Source organism: Siphateles boraxobius, unplaced genomic scaffold (assembly GCF_051911475.1).
Source record: "Siphateles boraxobius isolate OS27281-9 unplaced genomic scaffold, OSU_SipBor_1 204, whole genome shotgun sequence".
Classification (NCBI taxonomy): domain Eukaryota; kingdom Metazoa; phylum Chordata; class Actinopteri; order Cypriniformes; family Leuciscidae; genus Siphateles; species Siphateles boraxobius.
The window spans coordinates 3,528,148-3,555,086 of NW_027508816.1; the positions used below are offsets into that span (position 1 = coordinate 3,528,148).

The following is a 26,939-nucleotide window of genomic DNA, read 5'->3' on the forward strand; positions in this document are numbered from 1 at the left end:
TGAAAAACTGCCCAGCTCCTCTGGAAAACTGCCCAGCTGATCTGGAAAACTGCCCAGCTCCTCTGGAAAACTGCCTCGCTCCTCTGGAAAACTTCCCAGCTCCTCTGGAAAACTGCCCAGCTCCTCTGGAGAACTGCCCAGCTCCTCTGAAAAACTGCCCAGCTCCTCTGGTAAACTGCCCAGCTGATCTGGAAAACTGCCCAGCTGATCTGGAAAACTGCCCAGCTCCTCTGGAAAACTGCCCAGCTGATCTGGAAAACTGCCCAGCTCCTCTAGAAAACTGCCCAGCTGATCTGGCAAAACTGCCCAGCTGATCTAGAAAACTGCCCAGCTCCTCTGAAAAATTGCCCAGCTGATCTGGAAAACTGCCCAGCTGATCTGGAAAACTGCCCAGCTCCTCTGGAAAACTGCCCAGCTCCTCTAGAAAACTGCCCAGCTGATCTGGAAAACTGCCCAGCTCCTCTGAAAAACTGCCCAGCTGATCTGGAAAACTGCCCAGCTGATCTGGAAAACTGCCCAGCTCCTCTGGAAAACTGCCCAGCTCCTCTGAAAAACTGCCCAGCTCCTCTGGAAAACTGCCCAGCTCCTCTGGAAAACTGCCCAGCTCCACTGGAAAACTGCCCAGCTGATCTGGAAAACTGCCCAGCTCCTCTGAAAAACTGCCCAGCTGATCTGGAAAACTGCCCAGCTCCTCTAGAAAACTGCCCAGCTGATCTGGAAAACTGCCCAGCTCCTCTGGAAAACTGCCTCGCTCCTCTGGAAAACTTCCCAGCTCCTCTGGAAAACTGCCCAGCTCCTCTGAAAAACTGCCCAGCTCCTCTGGAAAACTGCCCAGCTGATCTGGAAAACTGCCCAGCTCCTCTGGAAAACTGCCTCGCTCCTCTGGAAAACTTCCCAGCTCCTCTGGAAAACTGCCCAGCTCCTCTGGAGAACTGCCCAGCTCCTCTGAAAAACTGCCCAGCTCCTCTGGTAAACTGCCCAGCTGATCTGGAAAACTGCCCAGCTCCTCTGGAAAACTGCCTCGCTCCTCTGGAAAACTTCCCAGCTCCTCTGGAAAACTGCCCAGCTCCTCTGGAGAACTGCCCAGCTCTTCTGAAAAACTGCCCAGCTCCTCTGGTAAACTGCCCAGCTGATCTGGAAAACTGCCCAGCTGATCTGGAAAACTGTCCAGCTCCTCTGGAAAACTGCCCAGCTGATCTGGAAAACTGCCCAGCTCCTCTAGAAAACTGCCCAGCTGATCTGGCAAAACTGCCCAGCTGATCTGGAAAACTGCCCAGCTCCTCTGAAAAATTGCCCAGCTGATCTGGAAAACTGCCCAGCTGATCTGGAAAACTGCCCAGCTCCTCTGGAAAACTGCCCAGCTCCTCTAGAAAACTGCCCAGCTGATCTGGAAAACTGCCCAGCTCCTCTGAAAAACTGCCCGGCTCCTCTTGAAAACTGCCTCGCTCCTCTGGAAAACTGCCCAGCTCCTCTGGAAAACTGCCCAGCTGATCTGGCAAAACTGCCCAGCTGATCTGGAAAACTGCCAAGCTCCTCTGGAAAACTGCCCAGCTGATCTGGAAAACTGCCCAGCTCCTCTGGAAAACTGCCCAGCTGATCTGGAAAACTGCCCAGCTGATCTGGAAAACTGCCCCACTCCTCTGGAAAACTGCCCCTTTCCTCTGAAAAACTGCCCAGCTCCTCTGGAAAACTGCCCAGCTGATCTGGAAAACTGCCAAGCTCCTCTGGAAAACTGCCCAGCTGATCTGGAAAACTGCCCAGCTCCTCTGGAAAACTGCCCAGCTGATCTGGAAAACTGCCCAGCTGATCTGGAAAACTGCCCCACTCCTCTGGAAAACTGCCCAGCTCCTCTGGAAAACTGCCCAGCTGATCTGGAAAACTGCCCAGCTCCTCTGGAAAACTGCCTCGCTCCTCTGGAAAACTTCCCAGCTCCTCTGGAAAACTGCCCAGCTCCTCTGGAGAACTGCCCAGCTCCTCTGAAAAACTGCCCAGCTCCTCTGGTAAACTGCCCAGCTGATCTGGAAAACTGCCCAGCTCCTCTGGAAAACTGCCTCGCTCCTCTGGAAAACTTCCCAGCTCCTCTGGAAAACTGCCCAGCTCCTCTGGAGAACTGCCCAGCTCTTCTGAAAAACTGCCCAGCTCCTCTGGTAAACTGCCCAGCTGATCTGGAAAACTGCCCAGCTGATCTGGAAAACTGTCCAGCTCCTCTGGAAAACTGCCCAGCTGATCTGGAAAACTGCCCAGCTCCTCTAGAAAACTGCCCAGCTGATCTGGCAAAACTGCCCAGCTGATCTGGAAAACTGCCCAGCTCCTCTGAAAAATTGCCCAGCTGATCTGGAAAACTGCCCAGCTGATCTGGAAAACTGCCCAGCTCCTCTGGAAAACTGCCCAGCTCCTCTAGAAAACTGCCCAGCTGATCTGGAAAACTGCCCAGCTCCTCTGAAAAACTGCCCGGCTCCTCTTGAAAACTGCCTCGCTCCTCTGGAAAACTGCCCAGCTCCTCTGGAAAACTGCCCAGCTGATCTGGCAAAACTGCCCAGCTGATCTGGAAAACTGCCAAGCTCCTCTGGAAAACTGCCCAGCTGATCTGGAAAACTGCCCAGCTCCTCTGGAAAACTGCCCAGCTGATCTGGAAAACTGCCCAGCTGATCTGGAAAACTGCCCCACTCCTCTGGAAAACTGCCCCTTTCCTCTGAAAAACTGCCCAGCTCCTCTGGAAAACTGCCCAGCTGATCTGGAAAACTGCCCAGCTCCTCTGGAAAACTGCCTCGCTCCTCTGGAAAACTTCCCAGCTCCTCTGGAAAACTGCCCAGCTCCTCTGGAGAACTGCCCAGCTCCTCTGAAAAACTGCCCAGCTCCTCTGGTAAACTGCCCAGCTGATCTGGAAAACTGCCCAGCTCCTCTAGAAAACTGCCCAGCTGATCTGGCAAAACTGCCCAGCTGATCTAGAAAACTGCCCAGCTCCTCTGAAAAATTGCCCAGCTGATCTGGAAAACTGCCCAGCTGATCTGGAAAACTGCCCAGCTCCTCTGGAAAACTGCCCAGCTCCTCTAGAAAACTGCCCAGCTGATCTGGAAAACTGCCCAGCTCCTCTGAAAAACTGCCCAGCTGATCTGGAAAACTGCCCAGCTGATCTGGAAAACTGCCCAGCTCCTCTGGAAAACTGCCCAGCTCCTCTGGAAAACTGCCCAGCTCCTCTGGAAAACTGCCCAGCTGATCTGGAAAACTGCCCAGCTCCTCTAGAAAACTGCCCAGCTGATCTGGCAAAACTGCCCAGCTGATCTAGAAAACTGCCCAGCTCCTCTGAAAAATTGCCCAGCTGATCTGGAAAACTGCCCAGCTGATCTGGAAAACTGCCCAGCTCCTCTGGAAAACTGCCCAGCTCCTCTAGAAAACTGCCCAGCTGATCTGGAAAACTGCCCAGCTCCTCTGAAAAACTGCCCAGCTGATCTGGAAAACTGCCCAGCTGATCTGGAAAACTGCCCAGCTCCTCTGGAAAACTGCCCAGCTCCTCTGGAAAACTGCCCAGCTCCTCTGAAAAACTGCCCAGCTCCTCTGGAAAACTGCCCAGCTCCTCTGGAAAACTGCCCAGCTCCACTGGAAAACTGCCCAGCTGATCTGGAAAACTGCCCAGCTCCTCTGAAAAACTGCCCAGCTGATCTGGAAAACTGCCCAGCTCCTCTAGAAAACTGCCCAGCTTATCTGGAAAACTGCCCAGCTCCTCTAGAAAACTGCCCAGCTGATCTGGAAAACTGCCCAGCTGATCTGGAAAACTGCCCAGCTCCTCTGGAAAACTGCCCAGCTCCTCTAGAAAACTGCCCAGCTGATCTGGAAAACTGCCCAGCTCCTCTGAAAAACTGCCCAGCTGATCTGGAAAACTGCCCAGCTCCTCTGAAAAACTGCCCAGGTCCTCTGGAAAACTGCCCAGTTGATCTGGAAAACTGCCCAGCTCCTCTGGAAAACTGCCCAGCTCCTCTGAAAAACTGCCCAGCTCCTCTGGAAAACTGTCCAGCTCCTCTGGAAAACTGCCCAGCTCCTCTGGAAAACTGCCCCGCTCCTCTGGAAAACTGCACCGCTCCTCTGGATAACTGCCCAGCTCCTGTGGAAAACTGCCCAGCTCCACTGGAAAACTGCCCAGCTGATCTGGAAAACTGCCCCGCTCCTCTGGAAAACGTCTCAGGTTACGACTGTAACCTATGTTCCTGAGAACAGGGAACGAGACAATACGTCAACGACGTTATGGGGAACGCCTCAGGCGTGACAGGTGTCTGAAATCACTATCAAATCACGTCAATCACCTTGACCGGCGACAGTCCGTGAATCATTAGAGTAATGATTAACGTGCGACCTGGAAGTATATAAGGGCGCCTTGCAACATGACAAATCACCTTATCGTCTGAAGGGACTGTACGGTAGGCAAGCCCCGAGGCATGGCAGGGAGACGTATTGTCTCATTCCCTGTTCTCAGGGAACATAGGTTACAGTCGTAACCTGAGACGTTCCCTTTCGAAGGGAACTCAACAATAGGTCAACGACGTTATGGGGAACGATATACCAACGCCGCCATGCTAAGGGGAGTGCATGCCAAGTGGCAGTGACAAAGGTCAGAACCAGCAACTTCAAATGAAACGCTAGAACCACTCACCCTCAGGTCACACTTGGCTGTCAGTGACAGCAACCCTACGGTCATAGCACAAGCTACAGCCTCACAGGAAAACCCTTCATAAACATGGTTAAATGAAAGGCCTACCTGGGCCGGCTCCGGGCCTGGAACCATAGCTTCCAATTAGAAGGGGTCCCTTCTAGGGAATGTGGCTAGGGAACCCGAAGGAACCCCAGCCAGTCACTATTCAGGGGAGCGTACTCACCCCGAAATGCCACCAGGACGGCCTGACCTGGCGTCAGTACATAGACACCTAGTCTGGCCAAATCCTGTCTGTCTGAAGACAGAGCCTCTGGACAATTGCCTTAAGTAAGGCATCCAACCCGAGGGACTGCGAAGCTGGCAGAGAACCACTCGGCCCGGATCTCAGAGACGGGATATCCCGGAGAGTATGACTCAGCATAGTGCTTTTCAACCCTTGCTAGCGAGGGGAGTTTCTCTACTCGGTCCACGGATCAACCCAGTGTCTGTGTTTCAAAACACTGAGGAGGCCTGTGAAGGCCTAAGGGCTGATCAAACTGGGAGGCCTCACGAGACGCCTACGACCGTCTGACCAGACTCAGGAAGCCGCATGCTCATAGAGACCCTCGGTGAGGGGAGCACAAGGTCTGCCTGGTAGGCAAACCAGGCTGTAGGCAGAAAAGGTTGCGGGAGGGAACCAATAGCAGAGAATGAACACTTTAGCGAGCCAGGGCGCAAGCTCGCCTTCAGCAGCTGCCTATTAAGGCTAGCTGAAACTGATAGCAAGAGACCACTAGCTTCATAAACCCAGCACCACTAGGGAACGTTACAGGGAGGCCCGGAGAGGCCTACTACCTGATAGCCAACGTAAGTGGGAATTCACCTTCAGGGAGGCACGTGAGGCCTACTACCTGATAACAACAGTATGTGGGGTGCTCACCTTCGGGGAGGCCCAGAGAGGCCTACTACCTGATAACCACAATATGTGGGGTGCTCACCTTCAGAGAGGCCAAGAGAGGCCTACTACCTGATAACCACAGTACGTGGGAACTCACCTTCAGGGAGGCCCGGTGAGGCCTGCTACCCTACAACCACAGTATGTGGGGAGCTCACCTTCAGGGAGGCCTGGAGAGGCCTACTACCTGGTAACCACAAACTGTGGGAACTCACCTTCAGGGAGGCCTAGTGAGGCCTACTACCTGACCGTTCTCATTCAAGGAGGCCTGGAGGAGCCTACTACCTGATAATCACAGTATGTGGGAACTCACCTTCAGGGAGGCCTGGTGAGGCCTACTACCTTTGACAGCCAAAATGTTTGGGAGCCCACATCCTAGGGAGGCCCAGAGCGGCCTACTACCTGACAGCCACAATATTTGGAAGCTCACATTCAGGGAGGCCCAGAGAGGCCTACTACCTGATAGCCAACGTAAGTGGGAATTCGCCTTCAGGGCGGCCAGGTGAGGTCCACTACCTGATAAGCATCTTAAGTGGGAATTCACCTTCAGGGAGGCCTGAGTGGCCTACTACCTGATAACCACTGGTAGCTTTGAGCCCTGAGTCCGGGTGATAGTATAAGGTGGCCTGCTAAGGCCAGCCAGCTGGGGACTCGCCTATCAGGGAGGCCTGGTCGGGCCTACTAGCTAATAGCAAGTCATATTCTGCCATAAAGTACACTGTTGGGAACCATACTACACAAGCATAATTTACTAATGGGCTTCCAGTAGCGCTATAAGGTATGTCCCACAATGTTGGGACTCACCTCCGAGGAGGCCTGTTTAAGGCCTACTACCCATCAGTGAGTCAACTGCCCGAACCACCAAGGCCAACCACGTAAAGTGAGCTGGCCTACAGTGCCCTCTAGGGGGCTGTCCAATCAAGGAGGCCTGCTGAGGCCTACTACCTAATGGCCTTCGTTGGCAGATAAACTGTTTACACAGCGCCTACAGCATCCTGGTGCGTAATCACATTGCCCATGGCAGTGTACTCCGCAAGAAAGCTAGCACCCTTAAAACAAGGGGAGTACAACATACGCCACTCTGCCTCAACGGAGGCCCCAGTTAGTCAGGGGCCTACCATCTATGCATGGGCGTCAGCTCAGGGCAATGCTCTAGCTTCTGGGGAGCGTACTTCGACCAAAGAAGAAGTGAAGCTTACTTCATACTCGACCCGAGCCATAGTGGTGCGAGGTAGGATAAAACAGAACTGGGAGTGAAGTGCTCAGACCTACCTGTATCACAGGGAAATACTCACACCTCACCCTGAGGTTACCAGGGTGCGGGCCTGGCAGCGGCTCTAGGGGTGACAGAAATGTATCTGTGCCCAACCTAGGGGAGTGGGGCTTGAATGAAAGCCAACCACCTACAACCTAGCGCTCGAGCAGTAGCTCAGCGAGGTGAGTGAAGCCTAAACTGGCGGCCTAAATCCGTAGGCCAGTTCTGCACGGCAGGGTCGGGCAGGAAACCCAGTCTTCTTCGTGAAGCGAAAGATGGCCTAACCCTGCTCAGTAAAGACATATATACCACGGAGGCCTATTTGACATAAGATCTATCTGAAGCTCTAGCGTCAGTCAACACTCTAAGTAAAACAATTTTAAGAGAGAGACCAACCACTCTACCCTGAGGTGGCTAGCAGCCCGAAGGCTAACACAGTTACCGTTCTGGCCACCTAACGGGGAACTTCAGGGCCCTGATAATCCAATAAAGTTCTCTTACCTTATTACCTTGACATGACCCCATGACTCTATACAGGGAACGAGGTCTGTAAAGAGAAATATGTTTTTTTTTTTTTATTTAATCACAAAAAATACTCTTTGAAAAGACCAGCAGCTCACCTGCGGCGTGCAAAGTGAAGACTCGCCAGATAGTTCTTTACAAACCTGGGATCCGCCACTTTACATGCCTGAAAGGGGCGTTTCCACTAACCAAGCCTAGGTGGGCCATCAGAACATAGTTCTCATCATAGCCCGATCCCCAGGCCTGATGTTATGAACGCCTGGGGGTCAGAAGAGAGAGGGCAGATTTCGTGACCCTCCGGGGAGGTTATCCATTACCGACGCTGTGTGCGTTTGCGCTGGATAACCTCCCTCAAATCTCTTCTGTTGCGGGAGTCACGCCTTCTCTGCGACCTGCTCCTCAAGGGAGGGGGCGCACAAGAGGCGACACTGGCTCGCTGGCCCTGCCTACGGTCCTCAGACCGTGAAGGGCCAGGCCCTCCCGCTTGCCGGGGTACGGACGCGGATCTCAGCGGTATACAAGTTTTAAATGCTGCTGAGCGCGTCTTCGCCTCCCTGAACTTCCCCACCACCGCCTCTACGGAGGTGCCGAAGAGTTCGGAAGGCGAAACCGGCGAATCGTGGAGAAAGGCTTTTTCTTTCTCCCCGATGTCGGCTAGATTTAACCACAGATGCCTCTCCGTGGCCACCATCGCCGCCATCGACCGTCCAATCGCGGCAGCGGTTTGCTTGGTAGCCCGGAGAGCCAGATCTGTGGTGCGGCGCAGCTCAGCCACTGCCTCAGGGGACATCCCTGCACCCTGGTCGAGATCCCCCAGCAGGTCGGCCTGGTACGCCTGTAATACTGCCATGGTGTGCAGTGCAGCACCGGCCTGACCTGCTGCCGTGTATGCTCTGCCATTCAAACGAGCCGTTGTTCTCAGCGGTTTGGATGGCAGGGTTGGAGCTTTCAGTGTCGCTGCCCGCCCAGACACAAGATAGTTCACGAACGTCTCGTCAATGGGCGGCATTGACACGTACCCATGCTCTCCGATCCCCTCGACATCAGCGAAACTGGACCGCTGATGTCGGTGAATACGGGCAGAGTATGGGCTCTTCCATGCCCTCTCGATCTCCGTGTGAAGATCAGGAAGGAATGGAAGGCTCACCTGAGCTGGTGGTGTATGGCCGGGGAGAAACCGATCGTCGAGCCTACCGCGAGCGATCTCTCCTCTAGCGCGCTGCCAAGGCAGCTGCAGCCTGTTGGCAGCGCGCTCCATCACATCCATCAGCTCTGCATACACGGGGCAGGATGGCTGAGGAGGTTCAGGATCTCCCTGATCATAAACCTCCTCAGCCATCTCCTGCGCGTCCTGAAGAGCATCAACTGCAGGTACAGTCGGTGAGTAATCTTCCCCATCGACCTGCAGTTCGCCCTCGTCAGCCGTCGAATCATCTGAGAGGTTAACAACCCTCTCGAGGCGATCAACGAGCTCCATCTGGGAGCCCCATGATGTAAGTCGCCGCTCGGCCTCGGCACGAGCGGGACCCGCACCATGAGGTCCAGACGCTGAACCCCCTTCACTCGAGAAGAGGGCCAGACGAGAGCGGAGCGTTTTAAGAGAAAAACGCTCGCAGTTCGCACAGAGGGCTCCCTCGAGAACCTCCCGTGCGTGCTCTTCACCCAAGCAAAAAACGCACAGCTCGTGTGTGTCGGCCAGTGTCAGAAACCTCGGACACGGGTCGGCACACTTACGAAAACAATCTGCCTTAGCTGTGCGTTTCATCTTTCTCTTACCTTCCCGTATACTTGAATAGCGTTTCAAACAAACAGTCCCTGAAGACGATGAGATGATTTGTCATGTTGCAAGGCGCCCTTATATACTTCCAGGTCGCACGTTAATCATTACTCTAATGATTCACGGGCTGTCGCCGGTCAAGGTGATTGACGTGATTTGATAGTGATTTCAGACACCTGTCACGCTTGAGGCGTTCCCCATAACGTCGTTGACGTATTGTTGAGTTCCCTTCGAAAGGGAACTGCCCAGCTCCTCTGGAAAACTGCCCAGCTCCTCTGGAAAACTGCCCAGCTCCTCTGGAAAACTGCCCAGCTGATCTGGAAAACTGCCCAGCTCCTCTGGAAAACTGCCCAGCTCCTCTGGGAAACTGCCCAGCTCCTCTGGAAAACTGCCCAGCTGATCTGGGAAACTGCCCAGCTCCTCTGGCAAACTGCCCAGCTCCTCTGGAAAACCGCCCAGCTCCTCTGGGAAACTGCCCAGCTCCTCTGGAAAACTGCCCAGCTCCTCTGGAAAACTGCCCAGCTGATCTGGAAAACTGCCCAGCTCCTCTGAAAACTGCCCAGCTGATCTGGAAAACTGCCCAGCTCCTCTGAAAACTGCCCAGCTGATCTGGAAAACTGCCCCGCTCCTCTGAAAAACTGACCCTTGTGCCGTTTAACCCCAACGGTCACAACAGTGAACCAGTGTTCATATATGAAGCTCTAAAAATGTTATTGTTGTTTCACATAGTTAGTGCAAAATGTCACATGACCAGAGCAGTTTAAGTCTTGTTTGTAACATCAGTAGATGATGGCTGCATCACAGCTCCAACACAAAGGGGTAGTAAAGGATGTTAACAAAAACATTACAAGGGTTTTTGGTACACATTATCTTTAAGGTGTCTAGTATTAATATATGAATTCACAATTATTCAGTTTTGTTGAGTGTGGTCATAGATAAGTAAAGATGAGAGAAGTGTGTTAAATATCAAGGTTTTATAAGAATTTCCAATATACCCATTATCCCACCGGTCACAATTTTTCATACAAATTTAAAAAAATAATTATTGATTATTTCAAGGGGCAACTAATGACACCTCATTTGGATATTTTCATGCCTGGGAAAAATTTGGGATTAAACGGGTTAATTACGGCAATGTGGAGTTTGGTAGGAAGTGTGACATTAACCGCAGGAAACTCAAAAGAATTGTTGTCTCTTGAATATTTCTGTCAGAGAGACCAGCAGGGGTCGAGTTCAGGTCTCTGTCAATCCCAGGATGCTCAGAGTGGAGTGGGGAGCAAAGGCCATACGTCTGCTTGTTTACAGCGGATTGGCAATTCCCAACACAATCTCATGAAAGTGCTTTTCTGTGCACAAATGCTATTTCTCGTGCTATTTATACGCCAAAAATGATTTTTGCGTGCATATGCTACGCACTGAAAACCCCTTGGTTAGGATTAGGGGTGGGGAGTGCGTGCGTATTACACGCCATAAAGTGCGTATCATATGCACGCAAAAACTATTTTTGGCGTATAAATGACACGAGAAATAACATTCGTGGTATAGATACGCACTTTCATGAGATCGGGCTGCAATTCCAGAGCCCAAAAGAGAAGAGGTGCAGACTAGACGCTGGTTTGTAAGATTGCATCATCTTCTGCCAGAGCTGGACCTGCATGTGTTCACAGGTGTCAGAAGGGATATCCCAGCATGCTTTAAACGCTATTTTGGAGCCACTTCTGCAGGCGCCTCTATTCTCTAAAGTGGGCTGTGTTTTCCAATTGGTGTACAGTTAAAGGCACACTATGTAAGATTTTTGGATCAGAAATTTAAAAACCACTAGAACAATGTTATATATTTTGTTGATTTGTGTAATTACATTATCCCAAATGTTTCTAAGATTGTTTAAATCCAGAGAAATAAGCAGTTTTAACCAGGACACGGACTGTGTCCCTTTACCCTCGATTTTTATTTCGTAGAAACCATTAATAGAAGATGTAGAAGACGATTTAATATATTACATATTTGATTAGACAGGTGAGCATCTGTTTGGATACATTCATCGACAGAAAACTAATCATTATTATACAGCTCAACACAGTTAGTCTTATTGTTTAAATCTCGTCCATTTAACGCGAGTACCATTTTTTACAATGCCTAATATCGATCTAGCTCACTGCAGTGTGTAACACGTGTCTCATAGTCGCCCCATAGTGGTGAACACACAGAGTAGCATTATAACAACTGTCAACACACTCAAATGTATCTAATATGATTAAACAGCGCTGCGTTACCTCACAAACGAGGCGAAGCGTCTGCGGTGTAATAAAAGCTCTGGATCTGTGTGTCGCGCTCGTCTCTCATTAGCAATCGCTCCAGCGGCTCCTCCCGTTCGTAACGTTAATAAATCTTTAATACATCACCGGTCATCCATGAATATGATTTCTGCCCGAGTCCCGTCATATTCTGAAGACAACAACTCAATCCTGCGGAATCAAGGCGTCCTCAAAATACGTCTTTGTTTTGAATAAACGACCTCTAGTGGTGAAAAGTTACATAGTGTGCCTTTAAACTTGCTATATTTCTACAGTGTTTAGATGATGGCTGTACACTGTCAACGCTCAAGGATTATGTCGCAGGTTTTGAGCTCATCATGCTCTGAGAGCTGCCGGCTCTATTGGCAAGAATTATCTTATTATCAGATTTCAGGTGTTAGGAGTTCAATCCTTCGTTCAGGGCATAGGATATTACATCTGATTTTCTCCTCCATCTTGTTTGTTTGCTGTGTCTGGTTCAGCTCTACACATTTACACGTTCAGTACTTTGTTCACCAAAAAGTTAAAAAATATATATAAATATATATATATATATATATATATATAATATAAAAAAATATATATCTCCATTTTATTCTAAGTAAGTGTTACTTTTCTATACATATATTTATAAAGACTCAATAAGACCTGTTTATGTTATTTTTATAATGACTTATAAGTCACGCATTTGCTTTTCAATGCACATGCTCATAATCCATCATACACTGATTTATAAGTATGAATATAATCAGTCGTACGGTTCCATGAATGTATTGTAAGATGCAGCCTGCATTGCTATAATGTTATTATATTATAGTAACAATGAGTTTTTAGTAATTCAGATTTATTTCTGTCAAATAAGTGAATATATTGTTATTAATAGCCGTCTTGTGTTATTATAAATACTTATTGTGAGTAATAATACAGTTACTAACCTCTATACATGCATCATTGATGGCTTTGAGTAAAGTGAAAACATAGGATGCAATTTTCCTAAAGCAAATGTTAAGAAAATGAAGATGTGCTTATTATATATTTTGAGTTGTTTACTTGTAAATGTAACTACAGAACAATAATTCCTGTAATAAAATAATGGAAAAACACAGAAATCAACCATACAAACACATTTTTTTAAAATATTTTTTAAATTTTACATACTAGCAAAACACTGAAACAACATTTTTAAAAGTATAATTTCAAACTGTAATATGCAATGTCATGCATATGGCTGAGGATATTAAAGATTTTAACTAATCATAATTACCATTCATGAACTCTAATGCAAACATTAGCCATTAAAGACAAAATTGATAAATAATTGGTACAGCGAATAAGTATATACAACCATTTTATATTTGATCATTTATAAATCAGTGTATAATGGATTATGAGCATTGTAAAAGCAATGCGTGACTTAAAAGTAATTATAAAAATAATATAAATGTGACTATAATTGTTGTTATAATGCAGTAAAGGTCTTAATGAGTCTTTATTAATATATTTATTAAATAGTAATACTTACTTATAAGTATAAATGGGGCTATAATTCATTATAAGATTTCATAGAAAGTGTTACCAATTTTTTTAAAGCATTTATTCAGTCTCTCCCTGTTGTACCAGTCCAAACTTAAACAATGTTCTGTTTTCTGTGAAACTGAATGATATTTTTTTATTGTTATTATTTATTTTTTGTAATGGAATTTTTCATTTTGGTCTTTTGCAGCTTTCAAGCTTCAAAATGAATGCAAAAGCACATCTTCACTTTTATTATATTGAAAACAGTGGCCAAAATATTCTTCTGAAATTCACCTTCTGTTTTCCAAAGAACAAAAAGTAATAGCGGTGTTGAACAGCAAGAAGTTGAATAATATTGGAGTTTGCACTTTTGGCTGAACTTTTCCGTTAAAGAATTGTTTTTTTAAAATTGTTCTTTCCCAGCTCCTGAATCTTGAAACCTTGCTTTTGCATCTCAAATGACAGTGAATTCCCATTTTCATCCTTCAGGAATACTAAAGAAGAGATTGTTTGAGAAGTCAGGGTGAATGTTTTTTTTCTTTCTGTCCTGAAACTGCAAACATCTCTTCAAGAAAATAAAGTTCTGTTTGCGGTGGCTATGAATGTATTAAATTCCAGTATGAGACAATTGTATGTGTTGTGCTTTTCAGAGTTTTGTGCTCATCTCTGATTGATAATTCATCTGAAAGCTCTTTGTTTCGTGCCTGTCTGCCATCATTGTTTTTCTAGAGCATGTTGTGCGTATGTTTATTCTTGCCGTGGATCCGCTGGGAAGTCTGTCGCACGCAAGTCCCAGCACACCAATTAAACACCTGCCCGTTGACACGAACTTACACGGATCACACTACACGCCGAGATTAGACCCGCTGCTGCTGCGCACTTCACACAGACACACACACGCACATAAACCCCAGATCCCAGAACAGCACTGCGGCTCTGGCACGCGACTCTGCCTCGTTCACCCCTGTGTGACAGTGACTTTACTCTGGGCTCAGGAGATACAGTGATTATGCTATCATACGCTCAGTCAACATTATTAAATATGTGTGTGTGTTTTGAGGTGTGAGTGTGCTTTCAGTGTTAGAGCATCTCCTACCTCTCTCATCACTGTCACTGCTGTTTCCATAGTAACTGTGCAAGTCTGTTCTCAAAATTGCTTTTAGATGTTGTATCACCTGTATGGTTTTCCCCACAAGACCATGTTTTATGGGGACTTTCCATAGACATAATGATTTTTATACTGTAAAAAACTGTATATTCTCTCCCCTTACACTAACCGGACTCCGAAACCCACCCATCACACAAACCTTTCTGCATTTTTACATTTTCAAAAAAAACAACATTACTTATTATTTTATTATTTTTACAAATAACTGAGTTTTTACGTTTAATGCCTAAAATATCCAAGTGGTGCTCACTGCAAAGCCAATGGGCGGAGCCTGACGTCTAGTCCCCCCTCTCTGGATGTAGTGGGTGGAGCTTGACTTCTAGCTCCCCCTCTCTAGATGTAATGGGCGGAGCTTGATGTGTAAGGTTATGGGTTATGGGTAGGGTTAAGCCCAATGAGTCTGCAGTGAGCCGCCTCTTAAATGATCTGTTTTTATAAATTTATTTTATTTAAGTTTATTGAGTTTATCAATCAATGAAATAAACACACTTTCTACCAAAACATGCTTCATGTTCTCTCCATACTAGTCAAATTTGCCCTCAGTTATCATTCTTCTCTGAAATTGTTAATTTTAATTTTTAATATCACAAACATCTGGGCTGATATATTAAATTACACTGCATAAATTAGCCATTTGTTGCTTTTTATGCAAAAAGGCACAATATCTGACTGATCTTTGAGCGAGAGAAAACAGATTACTCCATATCACTCACAAACTCGATATCTGGGGTTAATTTTAATGTAATTAAAATGCAACATGGTTCCTGGAAACCTTCCCCATTTCTCCACAAATGTATCCCATTTCTCTGGATCATCTTTGAGATGTTTCTATGAGTCCATATGCTGCAAATTCAGTGGATTGGATTGGATTTGGAAAGGCACACACCCGTCTATATAATAAACCAACCAAATACAAAAACCCTTGAGCCGTAGTTTTAGAGGGTAAGATGTGGTGTAGGGCGTATTTATCAAGTCTGGATGTAACTAAGCCCAATGCAGGACTTGCACCCAACTTACTTAAGCAAAAAGGCACAATATCTGACTGATCTTTGAGCGAGCATAACAACTTATTTATGGCGCTTTTCCATTACCAGTACCAGCTCGATTCGACTCGACTCGCCTTGGCTCGCCTCGACTCGGCTCGCTTTTCGTTACGTTTTCCATTGCAGAAAGTATCGCCACAAATACTACCCGGTCGTCATAGCGACGCCTTTCGTTCCTCGTTGCCCCATCAAGCTCTCGCTGGATCCTCTCTTCGGCAACCAAACAAAGGAATGTCTGCACCTCCTCGTTTGACTTCTTCCGAGTTGCCATAATAATAGTAGTAAGTTTAGTAACTATCTCTGGCTAAACTATTTTAAAAAGGCGGGGTTATTCTGGATACTCAATCTGGCGCGTGCAATGATGACGCAGTGAATAGTGACGATTCTCTCTGACCAATCAGCAGTCGGCATTGTTTTCACGTCACATTTTAGTATCGCCTTAGCTCGCCTCAGCTCGCTTAGAACCTCGCCGGAGGTGGTACGAAAAAAAGTACCCGAAAGCAGATACAGGTACAACTTTTACACAGTGGAAAACCAAACAGAGTCGAGTCGAGCCGAGCCGAGGCGAGCTGGTACTGTGTAGTGGAAAAGCGCCATTAGACATCCAGCTGGTGTACCCGGCTCCAGGGCAGTGTATGACAACAACACCATGTTCAAAAACACCATGATCCAAGGCACACAAGAAATCAACAAAATAATGGCTTAAAAAGAAGAAGGTTAATGTTCTGGAATGGCCAGTTAAAGGTCCTGACCGTAACCCCATTGAGACGCTTCGGCATTACCTGAAGAGTTGCAATCAAAATAACCCAGACATGTTCAAACAGATTTGTAGGGAGGAATGATTTAAAAATTATCCTAAATTTTGTGCAAGTGCAGGAGGTTTTTGCTGCCAAAGGATCTGCAAATTTCTAAATTCAGTTCACATGTTTTTCCAGCATGCACTGTCAATGATATATTTTGCTTTTGTGTCAGTCAGATTGTGTTTGTCTATAACTTTGACTTGCAGTGCAAGTAATTGATTAAGTTATTAGCTTGATGTGATTTAAATTTATTTTATTTCGTGTATTGATTGTTAATATCAAACAAATATTCCATGCTTGTTCCAGTTATATAATAGAGGGTGGCATAGATTATAATATCACTAATGCAACAACCTGTTTCTCTTTGTTTTTCTCCAGGTAAAAGGTTACGTTACAGCTATATTTAATGTGGGCACAGATGACATCAACATAGAGGAGAAATCAAAGTTTGTGAATGATGGAAAATACCACATAGTGAAGTTTACAAGAAGTGGCGGCAATGCCACACTGCAGGTGGACGATCTTCCTGTTATTGAGCGATTCCCCACAGGTGAGAAAACACCTCAACTACACCTGTCTGACTACACCTGACTGACTACACCTGTCTGACTACACCTCAACTACACCTGTCTGACTATACCCGTCTGACTACACCTGTCTGACTACACCTCAACTACACCTGTCTGACTACACCTGTCTGACTACACCTGTCTGACTACACCTGTCTCCCTACACCTGTCTGACTACACCTCAACTACACCTGTCTGACTACACCTGACTGACTACACCTCAACTACACCTGTCTGACTACACCTGTCTGACTACACCTGTCTGACTACACCTCAACTACACCTGTCTGACTACACCTGACTGACTACACCTGACTATACCTGTCTGACTATACCTGACTACAGCTGTCTGTCTACACCTGTCTCCCTACAACTGTCTCCCTACACCTGACTGACAACACCTGACTACACCTGTCTGACTACACCTGTCTCCCTACACCTGTCTGACTACACCTGTCTGACTACACCTGTCTCACTACACCTGTCTGACTACACCTGTCTGACTACACCTGTCTGACTACACCTGTCTGACTACACCGGTCTCCCTACACCTGTCTGACTACATCTGTCTCCCTACACCTGTCTGACTACACCTGTCTGACTACACCTGTCTCCCTACACCTGTCTGACTACACCTGTCTGACTATACCTGTCTCCCTACACCTGTCTGACTACACCTGTCTCCCTATACCTATCTGACTACACCTGTCTGACTACACCTGTCTCCCTACACCTGTCTGACTATACCTGTCTGACTACACCTGTCTCCCTACACCTGACTGACTACACCTGTCTCCCTACACCTGTCTCCCTACACCTGTCTGACTACACCTGACTGACTACACCTGTCTGACTACACTTGTCTCCCTACACCTGACTGACTACACCGTCTGACTACACCTGTCTGACTACACCTGTCTCCTTACACCTGACTACACCTGTCTGACTACACCTGTCTCCCTAGACCTGTCTGGGTACACCTGACTACACCTGTCTGACTATACCTGTCTGAGTACACCTGACTACACCTTTCTGACTACACCTGTCTGACTACACCTGTCTGACTACACCATCTGACTACACCTGTCTGACTACACCTGTCTCCTTACACCTAACTACACCTGTCTGACTACACCTGTCTGACTACACCTGAGTACACCTGACTACACCTGTCTGACTACACCTGTCTGACTACACCTGTCTGACTACACCATCTGACTACACCTGTCTGACTACACCTGTCTGACCTCATCTGTCTGAGCTGAACAGGCTCACTGGAGCATTTTTAGTTTGTAAATACTTAGAGTATGTGTTTGCATTGAATTCCATTGAATTCTGAACATCAAATCAGAATTAGGCTCTTTTCCACCTGTTATTTCATTGGGTTAATGCTCACTAGGTCATTTTGGCCATTTAAAGGGTTAATTCACCCAAACGTTAAAATTCTGTCATTAATTACTCACCCTCATGTCGTTCCAAACCCGTAAGACCTTTGTTCATTTTCGGAACACAAATTTAAGATATTTTTGATGAAATCCGAGAGCTTTAGACAGCAACATCATTGCAACTTTCAAGGTCCAGAAAGGTAGTAAAGACATCGTTAAAATAGTCCATGTGGCTACAAAGGTTCAACCTTAATGTTATGAAGCGATGAAAATACTTTTTGTGCGCGTAAACCCCTTAAAATAAAGACTTTATTCAACAATCTCGTCTCTTCCATGTCAGTCTCCTACGCTGACGTAGTGTAAACAATGCAGCGCTTACTGGTTCTACGCCAGCTCACTATTGGCTACTCCTGCGTCAGCATCACATGCACGTGTCATGGTGATCACGTGACCAGCGTCAGCCAATAGCGAGGCTGCATTCTGCCATAGAACCCGGAAGCGCTGAACTTTGTTTACTACGCGAATAGTGTAGGAGATCTGACAGAGAAGAGAAGAAATTGTTGAATAAAGTCGTTTTTTTGTTTGATTTTTTGCGCACAAAAAGTATTCATTTCTTGCTTTATAACATTACATTTGAACTACTGGAGTCATATGGACTATTTTAACGATGTCTTTACTATCTTTCTGGGCTTTAAAATTTGCAATGACATTGCTGTCTATGGAGGGACAGAAAACTCTCAGATTTCATCTAAAACATAATTTCTTACGGGTTTGGAACGAGATGAGAGTGAGCAATTAATGGCAGAAATTTCATTTTTGGGTGAACAAACCCTTTTACAAGCTAAAAGGTTTTGACAACAGGACTGTTTAGAGGTGTTGGGTTCATTTATACTTTAGAATTGTCATTAAATTAACTTGTTGCTCATAATTAAATGCAAAGATGGACTTAATCCCATACATAGCCAGGCAACACCCACATTATGAGATTAAGTGTTTTTTGTTTGTTTCTAATCATATTGTGTCAGCAGTATTTTTGTGTCACACAACTTGTGTAATGAGACGTGTTTCTTTAGCAAGACATTTTAAGTTAAGTTTTAATTAGGAATCTCAAACAAAGTTTGCCTTTACACAGCTGTTTAGGTACAGTAAAAGTTCAATACATATTCAGGAAATGTTATGTGAATATTCAGGAAATTGTATGGGTCGTTATACAATACAGATGGCTTTTGTGCTAACAAGATATGTCTAAATAATCACAAAATGAAAAGCTATTGTCAGCTCTTACGTTTTGTTCTCTTGAATTGTCAATCCTACCATTTCCATAATTTTAGTAAACAACTGTTTATTGGAATTCCAAATTAAAATTAAAGCCAGCATTAAATTGTCATAAAGACCTAGAATACTATCCTTGAACACTAGTTAGTAATAAAGTAATCCTAACATAAATTAATATGTATTCATTATTCATATTTTAATATTGATGTAGAACCATTTTTTAGCTTTATTTTCATAACATAATTTATGCAATTGTAATTGTTGAGTAAATGCTTTAATGCGACCACTGAGCAGCATTGTTGGTGTACTAAAGTAACTTGTGAAGTAATTACTTGAGTAAAACTACTTATTAATCTACTTGAGTATTAATCTACTTGAGTAATATTATTTCTCAATAGTTCTGCTTTATCTCATGTTTAAGTATCAATACTTTACTGTTCACATTATACGACACTAGCCCATATACACATTCATGACTGCACAGTTGAATTATATATTAATGCATCAAGATGTGACATAAACATCCTACATTTGCATTATATTTACACAATATTTATAACATCACTGTAGTTGGGTCATAGACATCAGTCCTAAGCAAATCAGCAATATGGAGGTTGTCTATATCCCATAGTGAGACTCCCTGATCGCTTTTTGGTGTGGATCGGTCACACCTGAGGCCATTGTAATAATACGAGAGATGGAGGACCAAAAGGCGAGATTCACAATGATACAGTCTTTAATGAAAATGAGAGGCGAATCACTGAATCAATAAGGAACATAAATCTTCTTAGATTCTCAGGAAACAGTCAAAACAGAAAACTTCGCTCGTAGAAATAGAACATAAACAGCAAATAGCTTGTCACAGGATCTCCAGAAGCGCAGGAAAGCGTTAGGCGAAGTTGAGGTCCCGGTGGAGACTGCAGAGGGAGAAGAGACCCGCCGAGAGCGAGGGTACCGTAGACTGGATACCGCGTCTGGTCAGGAACTCAGCGTCTGAATTGGCAGGGCAGAGTTCAGTGAGCGTGTAAGAGAACAGATAAATATACCGGCTCGAGAAGAGGCTTCCACACGAACCACACAGGACAGGACAGGACAAGACACGACTCGATGAGAGAGGTTAGAGGAATGTACTCTGCATGAATAGTTAGCAATAAACTGACAAAGAGACAGACAAGGAGAGGGTTAGAAATAGTAAGAGGTTTAGGGGAAAGGAGGAACAGGTGAACGGAGATTAAGGTAAATGGGAACAGCTGAACCTGATGAGACTAAAGTGATAGTGTAGTGAATAAGTGTGTAATGTGACCACAAGAGGGAGACAGAGAAGGGAAGAACCCGGATCATGACAGTACCCCCTCCTCAACGAGCGCCTCCTGGCGCTCCCGAGGAGGAGGACTGGCGAGAACGGAGGAAATCATCAATGAGCGAAGAGTCCAAGATGTCCCTGGAGGGTACCCAGCTTCTCTCCTCCGGCCCATACCCCTCCCAATCGACTAAGTATTGGTGACCACGACCTCGGCGGCGCGTATCAAGGATGCGGCGAACCCTGTAGACAGGAGAATCATCAATATGAGCAGGTGGACAAACAGGACGAGAGGGTGCGCGAACGACGGGCTTAATATGCGAAACATTGAAAACAGGATGGACCCGACGGAGATAGGATGGAAGGCGAAGCCCTACCGCGACAGGATTAATGATCTTAATAATACGAGACGGCCCGATAAAACGGGGCGCCAACTTACGGGACTCAGAATGTAAGGGTAAATTAGCGGTGGAAAGCCACACACATTGCCCACGAACATAGCGCGGACTCTTGACCCGACGCTTATTGGCAGTGATGCTCATGCGAGTGTTAGAGCGACGAAGTGCAGTTCTCACCCTCCTCCAAGTGCTTTTACAACGGACAATATAGGCTTGGACCGACGGTGAATTGGACGCAGACTCCTGAGACGCAAACAAAGGAGGTTGGTAGCCGAGGCAACAGTGGAAAGGCGAAAGACCTGTAGCTGAGGATGGGAGGGAATTGTGTGCGTACTCTTCCCAGGCTAGTTGCTCAGACCACGACGCGGGACAACGATGAACAAGGCTGCGAAGAATGCGGGCAACAATCTGATTGGTGCGCTCGGCTTGCCCATTGGTCTGGGGGTGAAAACCCGACGAGAGGCTGGCAGTAGCCCCAATGAGATGGCAAAATTCTTTCCAGAAAAAGGCGGAGAATTGCGGACCTCTATCAGAAACCACGTCAGAGGGCAGACCATGTATCTTAAAAACATGATCCACCATTATCTGGGCTGTCTCTTTGGCAGAAGGAAGTTTAGTGAGTGGGATGAAACGTGCTGATTTAGAAAAGCGATCGACAACTGTTAGGATAACCGTATTGCCAGCCGACGGAGGAAGCCCGGTAATAAAATCAAGTGCAATATGAGACCAGGGTCGAGCTGGAACAAGTAGTGGTCGAAGCAAACCAGCCGGGGGAGAATTACCGGTCTTGGTTTGTGCGCAGGTTACACAAGAGGCGATAAAGCGACGCGTATCGCGCCCCATAGTGGGCCACCAAAAGCGCTGACGAATAAAAGCAAGAGAGCCCCGCACGCCGGGATGGGCAGACAATTTGGACGAATGTCCCCATTGGAGAACAGCGTGGCGAGCGGACGAGGGAACAAAAATGAGGTCCCTAGGACAGTTACGCGCCGCAGAAACCTGAGATAGTGTGCGTCTGACCAATCTCTCGACTCCCCACACGGTAGCACCCACGATACAACCAGGAGGAATAATAACCTCAGGGGTTACAACTGCAGTGGGGGAGTCAAAGAGGCGAGAGAGGGCATCAGGCTTGACATTCTTGGAGCCCGGGCGATAAGAGATGGAAAAATCAAAACGCGTAAAAAACAGAGCCCAGCGAGCTTGGCGGGCATTGAGTCTTTTAGCCGAACATATATATTCTAAATTTCGATGATCTGTCCAAACGACAAAAGGAACGGAGGAGCCCTACAACCAGTGTCTCCACAGTGACCCTGACCTCCGAGGCATCGACCTCGACTATAAATTGTACCGAGACGTCAGGAGAGAGTAAGATAGGAGCGGAAGTAAAAAGAGTCTTTAGCTGAACAAAAGCCGCTTGAGCTGCCTCTGACCATCTAAAGCGGGACTTGACAGACGTCAGCGCAGTGAGGGGCGCGGCAACTTGGCTAAAACCTTGTATGAAACGACGATAAAAATTGGCAAAACCAAGAAAGCGTTGGAGCACAACCCGTGAGTCAGGAACGGGCCATTCGGTGACCGCTTGGACCTTCGCCAGATCCATACTAATTGCTTCTGCCGAAATGACTGAACCCAGAAACGTAACCGACAGGACATGAAACGAACATTTCTCCGCCTTGACAAAGAGTCGATTCTCTAATAGACGCTGGAGGACTCGACGAACGTGTTGGACATGAACCTGCAGTGAGGGAGAGAAAATGAGAATGTCATCGAGATAGACAAAAACAAAAATATTAAGCAAATCTCGTAAGACATCATTGATAAGAGCTTGGAACACGGCGGTGGCGTTGACCAAACCGAAGGGGAGGACCCTATATTCAAAGTGACCGAGGGGCGTGTTAAAGGCGGTCTTCCATTCGTCACCCTCTTTTATACGAACTAGATGATATGCGTTACGAAGATCAAGTTTGGTAAAAATCTTAGCTCCCTGTAGGATCTCAAAGGCTGACGACATTAAAGGCAAGGGATAACGGTTCTTGATAGTAATCTCGTTCAGCCCTCGGTAATCGATACAGGGACGTAACGAACCGTCCTTCTTTTTGACAAAAAAGAAACCTGCTCCGGCGGGTGACGAGAAAGGCACAATAGTACCGGCATTGAGAGAATCGGACAGATAATTCTCCAGCGCCTCCCTTTCGGGAGCCGATAGAGAATATAAACGGCCGCGGGGGGGCATGGTCCCTGGGAGAAGATCGATACTACAATCGTACGGACGATGGGGAGGAAGAGAAGTAGCCCGGGCTCGACTAAGGACCTCCCGCAGATCGTGGTAACCCTCCGGGACTCCAGACAAATCACCGGGCTCCTCCTGTAAAACAGACACAGAGGAAACAGGTGGAACAGCGGAGGTTAAACACTCAACATGACAGGACAATTTCCATGACAAAATGGATCCGTCGGACCAGTTTATGTGGGGGTTGTGTTGTACTAGCCACGGATGACCAAGCACCACAGGAGAAAAGGGAGAACGAAAAATAAAAAAAAGAAATTGTCTCTTTATGGTTTCCCGAGACGGTAAGCGTCAGAGGCACAGTCCTTTGCTTAATTCTAGGAAGGAAGCTACCATCTAGGGCATAGAGAGGGGTAGAGTCTTTTAAGTCTATGAGGGGGATACCTTGCTTCCGAGCCCACAACTCGTCGAGGAAATTCCCCTCCGCCGCCGAGTCGACCAGAGCCACGCAGGAGACAGATGAGACGGGCCACCGAAGAAGTGCAGGAAGAGTCGTACAGGACTTGGATGGAGAGTTCCTGGACATTGCGCTCGCCAGTAACCCTCCGCCTACTGACGAGCTCTGTCTTTTACCGGACAGTTAGTGACAAAGTGACTAGCCGAGGCACAATACATACACAAGCGATTGGTAATGCGTTGCTCACGCTCTTTGGAAGAAATTCGGAGACCACCAAGCTGCATGGGTTCAGGGTCCGTGTCAGAAGCATGAGGAGAAGCGACAGTAGAAGAAGTCGGGAACGAAGCGGCTTCGGACCGACGTGCTCTGTGGCACAAGTCGAACCGCTTCTCAATCCGGATCGCCAGATCGATGAGGGCATCAAATCGAGCAGGCACCTCGCGCATGAAGATCTCGTCCTAGAGGTCAGGATTCAACGCCTCCAGAAAAAGCGCAACCAGAGCCGGCTCGTTCCATCCGCAGGACGTGGAAAGAGTGCGGAACTCAATGGAAAAATCAGTAACAGAACGTCTCCCCTGGCGAAGGGATGAAAGGAGTCGTGAAGCTTCCTCCCCGTGTGCTGACCGGTCAAAGACACGGATCATCTCTTGCTTGAAGAGCGTAAAGTCGAAGACGCAATCACCTTCTGCCTCCCAGTTGGCTGCTCCCCACTCCCGAGCTTGTCCCGCGAGGAGGGAGATTAAGTAGGCGACCTTGGCTCGGTCCCGAGCGTACGTAGCAGGCTGTAACGAGAAAACTACCGTATTTTCCGCACTATAAGGCGCACCGGATTATAAGGCGCACCTTCAATGAATGACCTATTTTATAACATTAACTGTATATAGGGCGCACCGGATTATAAGGCGCATAAGATACTGCAGTCAAACGTTTGACTGGGTTTGCGTTATGCATCCACTAGATGTGCTATTTAATGTGCTATTAGTAAGTAGTATTAATAAAGATGCGTTTATTAGTAAGCGTGAGCGCGCTGGGGCGGGCACGTAACTTACATTCGTAGCCTGACTCATATGAGTATTCATGTGCGGCGGCTCGCTGACAGCGATGGCACGCTGTTTCATATATGACGCCCCGGTTACCTTGGCTTGAACGGGGAACGTTTTCTGAGAGCTTTGTAGCGAGTGCGCGGCGCCGGAGGCTAGGCGTTTATTAGTAGCCTAAGCGTGAGCGCGTTGGGGCGAGCACGTAACTTACATTCGCAGCCTGACTCATATGAGTATTCATGTGCGGCAGCTCGCTGACAGCAACAGCTGGCTGTTTTGAATGAGACGACCCGGTTACTGTGAACGGGGAACGCTTTATGAACATTCTGTGACGCGCGAGCAGCGCCGGGGACAGTGTGTCTGTTCGTATGTCTGTTAGTAAGAGTGAGCGCTCGAGAGCGGGCACGTGACTAACACACATAACCTGATTTATACGAGGTTGAACTGGCCTTGTGACAGAATGCGCATAAGATGGAAACGAGCGTGAGTTTGCGGGCGAATTTAATAACGCGGAGCGTTATTAACCAATTGATCCAATTAACCAATTGATCCATATATAAGGCGCTCCGGATTATAAGGCGCACTGTCGTTTTTTGAGAAAATTAAAGGCTTTTAAGTGCGCCTTATAGTGCGGAAAACACGGTACCTCACACTGTGTAAGGAAGAAGCGGCATTGAGTAGGCTCACCGGAATAGACAGGAGGGTTGTTGATGCGTGAAATTCATTCATGCGTTGATTCAGAAACCTCGCGGATCTCAGAGGTGGGCGGCTCGGGATGAATCTGATGAACCCGATGAGAGAAATCAGCCATCTGGTTAGCGAGGGAGTCAACAGCCTGGCGAGCGGTGGAAATCTCCTGCTCGTGTCTACCCAGCATGGCCCCCTGAAGTTCGACTGGCGCTTGAAAGGGATTGCGCTCGCTTGGTCCATAACTGGTCAGTTTATTCTGTAATAATACGAGAGATGGAGGACCAAAAGGCGAGATTCACAATGATACAGTCTTTGATGAAAATGACGAATTTTCACCTTTGACGAAGGCGAATCACTGAATCAATAAGGAACATAAATCTTTTTAGGATTCTCAGGAAACAGTCAAAACAGAAAACTTCGCTCGTAGAAATAGAACATAAACAGCAAGTAGCTTGTCACAGGATCTCCAGAAGCGCAGCAAAGCGTTAGGCGAAGTTGAGGTCCCAGTGGAGACTGCAGAGGGAGAAGAGACCCGCCGAGAGCGAGGGTACCGTAGACTGGATACCGCGTCTGGTCAGGAACTCAGCGTCTGAATTGGCAGGGCAGAGTTCAGTGAGCGTGTAAGAGAACGGATAAATATACCAGCTCGAGAAGAGGCTTCCACACAAACCACACAGGACAGGACAGGACAAGACACGACTCGATGAGAGAGGTAAGAGGAATGTACTCTGCATGAATAGTTAGCAATAAACTGACAAAGAGACAAACAAGGAGAGGGTTAGAAATAGTAAGAGGCATTAGGGGAAAGGAGGAACAGGTGAACGGAGATTAAGGTAAACGGGAACAGCTGAACCTGATGAGACTAAAGTGATAGTGTAGTGAATAAGTGTGTAATGTGACCACAAGAGGGAGACAGAGAAGGGAGGAACCCGGATCATGACAGCCATAGTGAGATACCTCACTTCATGTTATCAGAAAACCAGGGTTACGTTACAGTAACCTTAAGTTCCCTGAGTAGGGAAAGAGATGCTGCAACAGTAGCGAATGCTATGGGAAGATGATTGTCTGAATCTTATATAGAATCACTGCAGTTCTGTAATGATGCGGCTGATGCAGATGCAGTAGCAGGATCCACGTGCAGCAGTATTTTATTAAATAAACTTAAACCTAAACTCAATTCAGACACAGACTCCCTAACAAGACTCAGGAACAGGACAGCCAACATACAACGTTAAGAACTCATAAAGACTGAACAAGACACAGGGCTTAAATACACAGGAAACCAAACTAAACAAGATAACAAGGGGGCGTGGCTAATCTATAACACCTGGAGAGACTAGTTTAACATCAAACATGACGGGAACTACCAAACATGGAAAAAGACAGGGGAACACAGACAGGAATCATGAATCAGGAGTCCAAGACACAGGCAAACAGGGAAATCCAGGGAAACAGACAGAAAAGCGAGACCATAATACGGGAACCAGTTCAGAACACAAACAAGACTTCGCAATGAGTGAGTGAACACAAACCAGTAAATCACACACAGCTGGAATAAATCAGACCATAGCCATGTTTCCATTATTGATTTGCGTTAAACTTGCGATATTTTTTTAATGTCGATAAAAAACAATTGCGAAAG

At 46.9% G+C, this 26,939-nt stretch overlaps 1 protein-coding gene across 2 annotated transcripts in view; it reads left to right on the top strand.

Annotated features, from left to right (window-relative positions):
* Positions 1 to 26,939, top strand: part of nrxn1b (neurexin 1b) — a 181,610-nt gene that overhangs the window by 144,708 nt on the left and 9,963 nt on the right. For both annotated transcript variants that reach the window (XM_077237629.1, XM_077237630.1), the window contains one exon: positions 16,332 to 16,503. In XM_077237629.1, the coding sequence (XP_077093744.1) occupies positions 16,332 to 16,503 (172 nt within the window). The remainder of the gene's footprint in view (positions 1 to 16,331; positions 16,504 to 26,939) is intronic.